Source organism: Alternaria conjuncta (genome assembly GCF_024043145.1).
Source record: "Alternaria conjuncta strain BMP 0040 chromosome Unknown scaffold_1, whole genome shotgun sequence".
In the NCBI taxonomy this organism is placed as follows: Eukaryota; Fungi; Ascomycota; class Dothideomycetes; order Pleosporales; family Pleosporaceae; genus Alternaria; species Alternaria conjuncta.
The window spans coordinates 1,604,850-1,615,961 of record NW_026250090.1 but is presented as its reverse complement, the minus strand read 5'-3'; the positions used below and the strand labels follow the sequence as shown (position 1 = coordinate 1,615,961).

General features: G+C 54.7%; 4 protein-coding genes across 4 annotated transcripts; 1 reads left to right on the top strand and 3 right to left on the bottom strand.

Annotated features, from left to right (window-relative positions):
* Positions 1–27: 27 nt before the first annotated feature.
* UBX1 (UBX domain-containing protein 1) lies at positions 28–1,430 on the bottom strand (the record flags this gene model as incomplete). Its single annotated transcript, XM_051464883.1, has 3 exons — positions 28–778; positions 826–1,298; positions 1,356–1,430. 3 exons carry the CDS (start codon positions 1,428–1,430, stop codon positions 28–30), a joined length of 1,299 nt encoding a protein of 432 aa, XP_051331404.1.
* A 637-nt stretch (positions 1,431–2,067) lies between these two features.
* J4E85_000592 (uncharacterized protein) lies at positions 2,068–2,557 on the top strand (the record flags this gene model as incomplete). Its single annotated transcript, XM_051464882.1, has 2 exons — positions 2,068–2,340; positions 2,429–2,557. 2 exons carry the CDS (start codon positions 2,068–2,070, stop codon positions 2,555–2,557), a joined length of 402 nt encoding a protein of 133 aa, XP_051331403.1.
* A 368-nt stretch (positions 2,558–2,925) lies between these two features.
* On the bottom strand, positions 2,926–4,539 carry J4E85_000591 (uncharacterized protein; the record flags this gene model as incomplete). Its single annotated transcript, XM_051464881.1, has 2 exons — positions 2,926–3,600; positions 3,661–4,539. 2 exons carry the CDS (start codon positions 4,537–4,539, stop codon positions 2,926–2,928), a joined length of 1,554 nt encoding a protein of 517 aa, XP_051331402.1.
* Positions 4,540–5,350: 811 nt separating this feature from the next.
* On the bottom strand, positions 5,351–10,362 carry J4E85_000590 (uncharacterized protein; the record flags this gene model as incomplete). Its single annotated transcript, XM_051464880.1, has 2 exons — positions 5,351–6,248; positions 6,296–10,362. 2 exons carry the CDS (start codon positions 10,360–10,362, stop codon positions 5,351–5,353), a joined length of 4,965 nt encoding a protein of 1,654 aa, XP_051331401.1.
* Positions 10,363–11,112: the final 750 nt, after the last annotated feature.

The window sequence follows — 11,112 nt, the reverse complement described above, 5'->3', positions numbered from 1 at the left end:
TCGAGTGCAGCCATGTACAATGCGTCCTCACTTCCACTTCTGTACCACTACACCACCACGTTTGAACTCTGGAATGTCACCCAGCACTTGGGCCTTGTCCGTCAGCTCGTTGCTGGGGAACGTGGTCATGAGCGCCCACTCGCGATCCTGACTGGCCGGGCTAGCCCTGCCGACAAAGTCGTAGACGTCGCCAATAGTGTGTGTAGTGTTGAACCGCGAGGTCAGCCGTGTACCGTCACCAAGACGTAGCTGGAGCGTGAGGGTAGGAGCCGATGAGTCGACGTCGACGGTAGGTTGCGCAGAGGCCGCTGGAGTCGAGGCTGCCGTGCTACTTGAAGCTGCCGGTGCCATGGGAGCAGCCGCTGAGCTTGCACCAGGGGTGGGGCTGCCCAGACGGTTTCCGCTACCCGAGAAGGGAACGTACTTCTTCTTTGGCTTCTTGTAGTCCTCGTCCTTGTGCGCGTGCACTTCGACATCCACCTCCTGGCCGTGTTCTACATTGAGAATATGCAATGGAGCGTGGCCCGTGTTGATCATCTCCAATGTACGTGCGTTGGCCGGGTCATCGTACCGGAACAGGTCGCCGTCGTCGACTGAGAAGCCGTCACGCCAGAGGTGAAGCTCGCGGTGGGCGCGCGGGGGCGGTGCGGGGATGTTGGCAGTGGGGTCTGGAATGGTTCGGGAGGGAGCATCATCGCCTCCAAGGGTAGTACCTGCGCCACGGAAATGAGAGGAACTGGCGGGCTGCTCCTCGTCACCGCCTGGTCGGGGAGCGTTCCTGCGCTTGTTAGCTGGAGTGGCCTAAACGACGCTTGGCCGGCTTACTGTCGTGCGCGCTTCAGGATGTTGTTGATCTGATCGCGCGGATTTGACTGGTTTGGGTTCTGAACGGCAAGACCTGACTTCTCACCACCGGCGAAGAAGTCCTGGTTCTCATCATCAGGGTTCTCGTCGTCATCGTCGTCATCATGGGCGTGTCCGTGTCCGCCACCTGATGACTGGAGGTCCCTAAGCGTCCGCGCACCTGCTACGCCCCTCTGGGCAGGCTGTCCACGAGCAGCAGCAGGCTGCGACGATGATCGAGATGACTCTGGCGCAGGGGAGGGTACATATGCGCCCCCGAGAGTGCGCCCTCCACCAGCTCCTTGGGGCACACTGGGAGCGTCTGTGTTTGACTCGTCACCAGCCATATCGACGTCTGGTTCGGAAGCGTCGTCTTGTTGTTCGGCCGATTCGTCGAAGAAGAGGGATGCAGCGAGGGTGAGGTCTCCGTTGGAGGCGTTCAAGTAGCGTTCTGCCTGTTCTTTGTGTGAGTGAACAGCTCCAATAGCTTCGATGAGCTTCCATCAACATACGGTTGCGGGATCGAGGCCAGTCAGGCTAGCAAGCTGAGCAATGAGAGCGTCTTGGTCGGGGGCAGCTTCAGACATGACAGCGTAGTAATGCTGCTGTTGAAGATGAGGGTAGTGGCGTGGTTGGTGGCTTGGACGCGTTGGTTGACTGCGGTGGGGTCTATGTAAACTCAGGGCGGGCTTTTAGGTACCTACCGCAGGCGGTAGCTGGTGACGTCGCTTGCTCGCCGTTGACATTCACCGCGAAACACAAACAAAGTCGATGCAAGTCACCTTTTTAAACAACAACCAGATAACATGGTAATAAGACTTCAGGATTTCTCTATGGCTCCGAAGATTTGTCTGCCAATGAGCCGTTTAGACCTTGACATGCAGCACCTTTCGAAGTGCATTAAAGTTCCGAGATAGTGCCAAGGCCGGAATTAATGTGAGCCTCATCAACACCTCGAGCAGCAACCTCGGGACTGTCGCGCACTACGAACCACGCGCGTCAGTGGACCATTCCTTGCCCAGTCGGCGACACACCACGTCAATCGACAATATCTGACTGTCAACATACCCCCGCCCGACCAAATCAACCTCGCGCCGTCCTCCGCATCACCTCCGCGTGGGGCTCTAGCACCCATCCAGCACCCAGCACCTAGCATCCAGCATCCACCACCAGCCTACCTCCCACCACCCACCACCCAATCTCTCCCCAATCACCCCACCCACCATGGCCGACGCCACTAACCTCACCGAATCCGGCATAACCATCCCCTCGGACAGCGAAAACTACGACGCAAACAACGAGCTCACCTCCTCCTCGCCCGAATCCGCATCCTCAAGTTCAACACCCCTGATCCTCTACAAGCCACCCACAATATGGGGTCTACTCCGCGGCGCAGCGATAAACCTCTTCTTGCCGTTTGTCAACGGGCTCATGTTGGGTTTTGGCGAGTTGGTCGCGAATGAGGCGGCGTATCGGTTGGGGTGGAGTGGTACCAAGGTATGTCAACGTCAATGGAAGAGTATTGATAGGATAAAGTGGTCATACTTTGTATTTGGGAATGATGCTAATCATTATGTGCTACCAGATATTCCCGACTCATCGCTCCGGAGCCGATTCCAGGCGCGTGGGACCAGGCGTGGAGATGCGAGCGGATCCTGTGGAGCGGAGGAGGAGGAATGGTCAGGAGCTGGATATGTACACGTCGCTGGAGTAGATGGGCAGTGCAAGGGGAGGTGTAGAGCCTGGAGACGTATCTGTATATACCAGTGCAATCAATGGCATTGCGTTCAGAGGCATCACCTTTCGTCTTGGAGTTGATTGAATCACAGTCGAGTTGTCTTCGTTTCAAGCATGGTTACGAACGAGAGTTGGAATCGCAAACGAGCTTTCGATGCATTCAAAAACTGTAAACACCCATACGTCCAAGATCCGAGCAGGAGCACATGCGTCTCTTAGTATTTATACAAAATCTCTCGCTATGCGTATCAAACAACTCCCAGTCCTTTTGGAGATGCACGTACTACTAACACAAGGTCCAACACGCGTATATCATACATGGCCGTCCACATCTCCGACACGTCTCTATTGCCTATTTTGGAACCTGCGTCTCCTCTCAATCTCGTAATCATCAGCCCTCTTCTTCCTCCTGTACTCCTCGGGTGACATCTTCTTGTCTCCAAAGCCCATAGACCTCATGAAGCGATCCACGCCGTTGCCCGTTCGCCTCCAGATGTAGGCAAGGCGGTAGTTTCTGCGGTAGTAGTCCAGCTTCTCGCTGATTGGCTTGCCTTTGGCACCTTCCTCGAAATCGATGTCCCGGTCAGGATATTCCGTGTCGATCGTCTTGGGTACCTCCGTCTTGAGATGCGCAGGTAGGGCAACTCCGGATTTGATGTTGATGCCGGACAACTGGCGACGGTTCATCGGGGCTGCTTTGCGGGTGGGTGGCTGGTAACGAGCCCTGCCATCGGCTCCCTTAACTTGACTCAACTTCGCCTCTCCCTTGACGACTTTGCTGTAAAGCTCGTTGCTCTCTTTGCTGGGTAGCGGTCGAATACCAATGAATTTTCTGAAACCATTCTGGCGAAGCAACCAACCAGTTAAACCGCCCATAATACCGGACATCAGGAAGTAGAGTTGGAGAGCAGAGGCCTGAAAAGCGGTGGCAACACCGAGGAAGACGGATAAACCAGTGAAAATCTTTTGACGTGTAACTGCCTGGGCTGTATCGGGCTGCACACCAGTTTCACCTCCGGTCTATTCAGTGTGTCAGTAAGGTGAGAGCATCGTTCAAGAGTATAGACTTGCCTTGAAAACAGTATACATGATGGCTGAAGTTGCAGCCGGTAAGATGAAGTAAGGGTCGCGGTTGCTCAGATCGGTGAACCACAGAAAGCCATCATGCGCCATGCCGGGGACGGGCAGGTCAGCCATAGCCCTTAGGAATCTGAAGGCGGCAAATCCAATCCAGGCTTGCGCGATCATGAAACCTCCAGTGGCAAGCATACCTCCTACGTAGGGCTTCATGATTGCGGCCTGCTGCATCTTGTATAGATCGGCCTGTTGCTTGTCACCTCGAGCAAGGGCAGCCTCCATCTTCTCTTGTATAGGCTTGGTAACGGGTGCCAGTGAAGACATAACTGCCATCTTGTCTGAGCTCGCAGCCTGGAGCACGAAAGTCGTGCAACGGACAACGACACCGGCAGCAATGATGGAACCAGCCCAGCCCATGCCTGACTGTAGGTAGATGGTTTCGATGCACTTCTCGAACAGAGTCGTCATACCCCAGCCGTAATCGAGACCCAATTCCTGCAATTGTCCAGCGTGATCGATGAGCCGAGTGGGATCAATCTCGGCTGTGGGGAGCGTGTCCTTGACGGGCTCAGCATCGAAGAGAGTGTCGAGTGTCTTGGGTTCCGTCAACGTAGGCGCGCTGTCTACTGCCGCCTTGGCAGGCGCGACTGCTCCATCCACGACGGCGGGCTTGTCGATAGCTGCAGGAGCGAGCTCGGGAGTAGACGTGGTGACGACAGGCTCTGCGTGTTGTCGCGCAAACTCGGAGACGGGACGGTGCGAGAATTCGGCGATGGGGACGCGGTCGGCGGGTGTGAGAGAGCTGGCGTCGACGGGACCGCTGGACTTTCCCCAGCTCCAAGGAGCATACCATGAGGCGTTTCGGACGGATGATGCACTCATCATGACATTATGGGTTCGGTTCGCGCCCGATTTCCACAGCGCTGACTGCAGCGGGCTCGTTCGACATGATGGGCCTGTGAGGTTCGCAGTTCGGGGAAGGGACGAAAACTACTGCAATTAGCAATTGCAACATGGCGGCCCTAATTTGGCTGTTGTGCAGAAGGAGGATCATAGACAAGGTACTGGGCGAGTTGTATGCGAGAACGCGTGTGTGAATTGAACGAAGCGGGCAGTGGAATTCGCAGATGCGCACCTTCCTTGTAGCATTGGTCCGTAAGACTGTCGACTGTCGTGAGGCCAAAGGCGCAAGCTGGGCCGGCCGCAGCCCTCTACTTGGAAGCATTGCGATGTGTCGTCCGCCGTCGTCGATGACCAGCATCGGCTTAGAAAAGTCGAGTGCACGGACGCCTCAGTAGCGCATTTCGAGCAAACCTCCGAGATCCCCGCATCATCATGCCCACAACCCACGGACAGCCATCATCACATCACACATCACCAAATTGTCATTGGTCAGATTGTTGCATTATGAGTTCATTATCGAACATGGATTTAGCACCCGAGTCTCTCTACGCCTGTTCTGGGTATGTCGGCCAGTAGCCCTGTCTGCTCCCTAACACCCCTCTGATGCAATAAGCAGTCCATCATCTGACATGATGAAGTAAAAGACAATGCTAAAAACAACAGTCGTAGAACCCCGACTCAAACAATGATGAACCGTATTGTACAACGATCCTTGCCGTACGCCCCTAGGATGCTATTGAGAAATTATGCACCATGATTCTGGCGTCCGTGGCGTATAGCCGTCAGACTTCTAGTCCATGTAGTTGTTGCCTTCGGTGACAGCCAGTGCCTCTTCTGCCTGACCGCCACCCATTTCCATCGCTTCGCCAAACATCTCATGTCCACTATTTGAGCTCTTGAAGGGGTCTTGCATGGGACTAGTTGGAGCTGCGGGCCCTGAACTCTCAAAAAGACCTGGGTCTAGAGGCGCAATCGATGAAGAGCCGCTGAAATTCAGTGGAGCACTCGTAGCAAATGTGGGCGAGTTGTTGAACGTAGACGTGGTGGTAGTGTTGAAGTACTCGCTGCTTTCACCCTCGGGTTGACCTTGACGAGGCTCACCGGGTGGAGTATGCGACTGTTCAGCGGCGCCCGACGGGTTGCTCGGTGGCTTCTCTCCATCCTTGCGCTTGAACTGATGGGTTTTGGTTTTGAGGTGCTGTGGGAGGTCGTCTGGATTGGTAATGCCCAACTGACTCATGAGCTTTTGCTGCTTCGTCGGTCGCGGCTTACGTGTAGACAGAGACACTTGCAGAATAGGCGGTGGTGTCGGGGCTACTGGTGCCCATTTGTGCAACTCTTGGCGGAAGAAGTTGATCTCGTTCGAGAGAAGAATTTCGGCACCCTCAAGCTTCCGAAGGTAGAATCGTTGGGTAGTAAGTTCATCAGGGCTTGACATCAACGGGTTGATGTATCGCGCGACGTACTCCCGGAACCTAGTACCGTGCTCGATCAGCGAGTCCAGTGTTTCCTCTTCCTCGGGTTGGAATGGCAACCCGGGGACCTCGTCCTGCCAAAGCTGGAGGTCCTCGAGTTTTGGGCGGGTCGCATCGCGAGGAATCTTGACACGATAATCGCAGATGGGACATGTGTACTTGTCGTCCTCTTTGACTTTTCCGCGAGCGATCTTCAGGCACTTGCCGTGATACCTATCATTGTTAGTGCATAGATTTTGATGTAGAACAAGTCATCTTACCATTCGTGACACAATTCACACTCGATCATCATACCAGCTTCAGGTTTCCGACAGATACAGAAAACGTCTCGACTGGACAAGGGGCCGTCCTCCTCTTCTCCGTCGGCTGGGCTCTGTTCACGGGACGCGGGCTCTACGGGCATTCGAGGCTGGTCTCCCAAATCGAAGCAGGATCGATTACGCTCATCGACTTGTTTCATGTGCGCGTGTAGGATATGCAAGGGCGCGTTGGCTTTGCCAAAGAGCTTCTTTCCTCGCCTCATCCAATCTTCATGTCGCTTCTGCTCCTTCTCAAGGTCGTTTGTGCCATTGGGCTTTCCATTCAGCGCATTCAAAGACTCCATGGCGTTGCGGACCTCCATGTATTTTGGCCGTTGTGAGAAGTCCTGATTCTTGCTTCGCTCGTACAGAGACATGATCAGCTCTTGTGCATCTCGTTGTTTCTTCAATATGGCATCCATCGCGGCTCGAGTCTCTGGTGTTACCGGCAGATTGGTCGCTTGTTTGGAGAAGGCATCGAGTTGCTGATAATGCACGTTCTCCACTTCCATGAGCTCCTTCGCCTTCTTCTCCCAGAACTCACCTTGATCTTTCTTCTCTTGCAAGAAGCGAAGGTCAGGATGATGCTCTGGCATGCCGACTTCGATGCCGTTCTTGATGAGTTCGCCAACTTCTTGGAGCGTCGGCGCAGGCTTTACCTTGAAGTCCTGTGCCTCTTGGAGCCACTTCAACTGCTGAACCACCTTTTCGAGAGATTCGAGTTCAGGTAGGTCGACGTTGAAACCCTTGCCTTCTTCCAAAAGCTCGTCGAGCCGTGCGATACTCTGCTCGGGAGTGCGCTCGCGTAGAGCGGTGCGTGCTCTAGTCTGGAATTCGACAATGCTTTCAGCGCGTTCTCGGAGCGTAGTTATTTCCGGGCTATCGAACCCTAGATCTTTTGCCTGATTGAGAAGCTTTTGTATGTTCTCCACATTGCGATATTCGCGATCTTTCTCGTCTGCCTCGGCAACAGCCGACTTGCTTGGCCGTCCTCTTCCAGGACGCTCTGCTTTGCGACGGGCTTGTTGCTTCCGAGTGGTGTAAGAGGTAGCTTCATCAGCAACTTCCTGGCATTTCTCGACGAAATCTTTCAGATCCTGGAGACCGTTCAAGTCCCAGTCAATCTTCTCGCCTTCGTGCAAGAGCGCACGTAGGGACTTCAATTGAGGTCGAGGCCCCTCGGAAAGCAAAGCCTCAATCTTTGCCTCCCAGACTTCGGGTGTACTTGCTTTGTCGACAATCTTTTGCACCAGCGCATCAAGATCATCCTCCTGCATGCGATATACGAGCTTGTGTTGGAGCTTGGCTCCAGAGTAACGCTCGGCTTCTGGGGAGTCTTGACAACATTCAAACCATCCAGCGTGCTGTAGACACAAAACCTTCTTGGTCTTCGTGCAGTAGAAGCGAGACAGATAGCCGTATGATTTGCAGAAGGCACAAATCAATTCATCCTCATGCATGTCGGCATCATCGATGATAAAGTCGAGTTCGCAGGAGCCCCCGGCATTGCCAGTACCGTCAACTTTGCAAGTATGCGCTCTCGCAGCTTTGTGTTTGTCCAGGAATTCATCACGTATCCGTGACTCTCTGGCAAGCATTCGCTCCATCGCAGGAGCAAGCCACTTGGCAGTCTTGATGGTTGTGTCTTTGCGTGATGCTGCTGCCAGCAGTAGCTCGTCGTGAGAGAAGCATGGTTGACGGCGGTAATCCTGAAGGCGTTGAACTCCGTGCTCTCCAAACGGCTCCCAGTCGCTCGGCGCGAAGTTTACAGCTTCGTTCAAATTGAAGCCATGATTGAACCCGGCATGATAGGCTTCTGGGAAGGTTATTACAAACTCTCCAGCACGTTGGTCGATAGCATAGACTCTAACACCAGCCTTCAAGAGTTGCTCGGGAGTCAACAGCGTCACGAGCTGGAACAAGAGATCTGGCTGGCTCTCAAACAGTTCTGGTACAGCTTCACGCATGGCTTGCTCGAACTTTTCGGTGTCCTCGGCTGGTACGCCGTACCATGTCTTGGTAGCGCCAAAATGTTGATAATTTGCTGAATACGTGTAGTGGTCCTCCGCATGCCAGCAAAAGGTCGAGAATACCATGCCCACGTATAACCAGGGTACGGTCATACCTGAGATGTCGGACTTGATGTGGCGGAAAAGCGAATCTGGTGCATAGGGCAGTACAGTCAAGTTCCATGGATCGGTCGAGTAGGGGTCGCGTGGGTTCTTCTCTATAGTTGGGAAGCCACTTCCGTGTGTCGTGGAATGTATGTCTGCTCCATACTCTACTTCGACTGTCTCCGTAACGTTCGCAACAGAATGCCAGAACTCACGTTCTACATCATCTTCAGTAACTGGTTTTGGCAAATTGGTGACCGGATCAAAGGCCGTCTTGCCGACGAAGTGATTCTGCTTGAATAGCTGGGCTCGTTCCTGGAACTGCTTGAGCGAGTAAATGCCCCCTTCTTCAAATCCAAACTCCCCTGTGCCTACGAGACATCTAGGGCAGTGCCAGTCGTATGCAGGGATAGCCTTGATGGGTGGGTCCAAGCAAGAACCATGGTAACCAGCGTCGCAGCTGTCGCAAAGTAGGATATTCTGAGGGTCGTTGTCGGTACCGCAAGTCTCGCATCGGTCACCAGGTCTATCGTCGGCTGATCGAACGCGTGGGAAAGTTCGACTGGGGGTCGACTGACGAGGCTGTGTCATGTGTGAGCCCGCAACGGTAGGGGGGGCGTCCTTTTTGAGCCGCTTGCTACGTCGGCCGTTTGCTTCATCCACATCGTCGTTTGCACTGCTCTCTGGGTCCTGGGAAAAGGTTCGCTTCAGCTGGTTGAAATGCTGCCCATTGGCTAGCGGGGTCAGGCCGGCTCCGGGCGGTCTGAAGTCCGGGGTGTTGTCAGCTGAGAGCATGGGACTGCCAGCATTGCGCAAAGGTGTCGACGTGCGCGATTCCAGCACATCTCGATGTATCGCACTCGGCAAATTCGCCGCAGTAAAAGTACTAGGTGTGGATGGTTGTGTAGACGGCTTTTGTGCTGAGTTCGCATTGACCGCTGTGAAGCCTCCCGAGTTCACCGGTGTGAAGCCCCCCTGCATGGCAGGTCGTGAGAGCTCTGGTGGTGGAGTAGGCACAGAGTCACCCTGCAGTGTCGCGTTCAGCGCCGCTGAGGCTCGCATAGCCGGTGACTCTGCAGCGTTGGCGACAGGCGTACCCTGTAGCGATTTCTTTATGGGCGAATGGGCTGGTGACGGTGTGAAGGGTCCGCCATGCTCGTACTCCAGCATCTGCTGCACACCAGGTTTGACGAGTCGCAGATATTCCTCGTATGGGTGTAGCCATTTCTGATACGAGTTTTTGAGCGACGTCGACAGTGAAGACATTATCTTGCCGCTGTAGCCGAGGTCGCGTCCGATTTCAGCCCATTTCTTCTGCTTGCAAACACGTTCGAATCCACCTCTCTTCTCAACGGCCTTCTTGAGCTTGTAGAGATCCAAGGGGCGTTTGTCCACGCTCGGAAATCGAGTGAGGCTGTGGCCATGTTGCTTGTGGAATTTGGCGAGCTGATCGAGATAGTTCAAGTTGGCACGCGTGCCACCTTCAACCGAGTTGAGTTCCTGTCGCCGCGTGCGGAAGTGGAAGCGCTCAGTATCGATGGCGAATGGTGGCTTCCAGCTGTCTGGTGGGACAATCTTGACGATGCCGTACTTTTGCCCTTCTTCGCGAATGCTTTGGATGTATGCCACAGGGTCCTTGAACTGCTCGGCTGTCGGTCGATATGTGGGAGATTCGCGCAGGCCAAAAAGACGGTTCTGTTTGGGTGGCAGGTGGTTTGGCGCTCCATGTCCTCTGCGCTCCACGGTAGCGAGATCCAGCGGCGCTGCCTTGCGCGCGCTCAGAGGAATCGTGCTGGCCGCACTCGGCTGCGCACCATTCGTTGCAGGCACCGCAGCACCACCCATTCTAGATTTTGATGCGCCAGCTGCTGCGTCAGGCGTTCCACTGTCCGTGGCAACTCGAAAGGTAGTCATAGTGGCGCCCGTTGGGGGCCCGCCGGGGGGCATGAAATCGACCATAGTCTTCTTGCTCATGCATCAAGCGCTGTCGCTACGTGCAGCCCTAATTGCAGCCTCGTAACGAGATACGAGATGGTATGGAAGGTATAGCGATTGTCGTCGGGCGTGATTCGGTCGGTGGTGGGCGCTATCGAAGAGATATAGGCGTAGGCATGGGGCCTCTACAGCGGCAGGCGACCGCTTTCGGCCGCTTAGACTGTGCAATTCACTCGTAACAGAGGCAAATGCCAGTGCGACTAGAGAGTTGTCTGTTAGCGACCGTCGTGGTTGTGGCAGCACGTGCACAGCGAGGTTGGCGAGGCGAGGTGGAGGAGATATGGAGAGGATGGATGGGTCCGCTGAAGGGTGCGAGATTCCCGCTAACGGCGGATGCATATCACGCCCGCCCAACCTGGTACCGAACCCAGAACGTCGAAAGCTTGGTGCAGCAGGGCACGGCTAATATTATGCACGACGCTTCGACTCTGTGCGTCACATCGACGGAGACATGTAGAGCACTTCAAGTCAATACGTTCGTCGCATTGATGCGGCATCGAGATGCCACCTTGGACTGCAGTTGTGTGGTGAAGTCTGAGAGCTACGTCGTGCCGATCTGGCGACTGCACGCAAGGCTGCCGACCTCACCTCCTCGGCCTTTCTTTTGCGCCGCATTCTACCATGATGACGACCAGCGAACTACATTGGCTCCCAGAACAAGCACATATT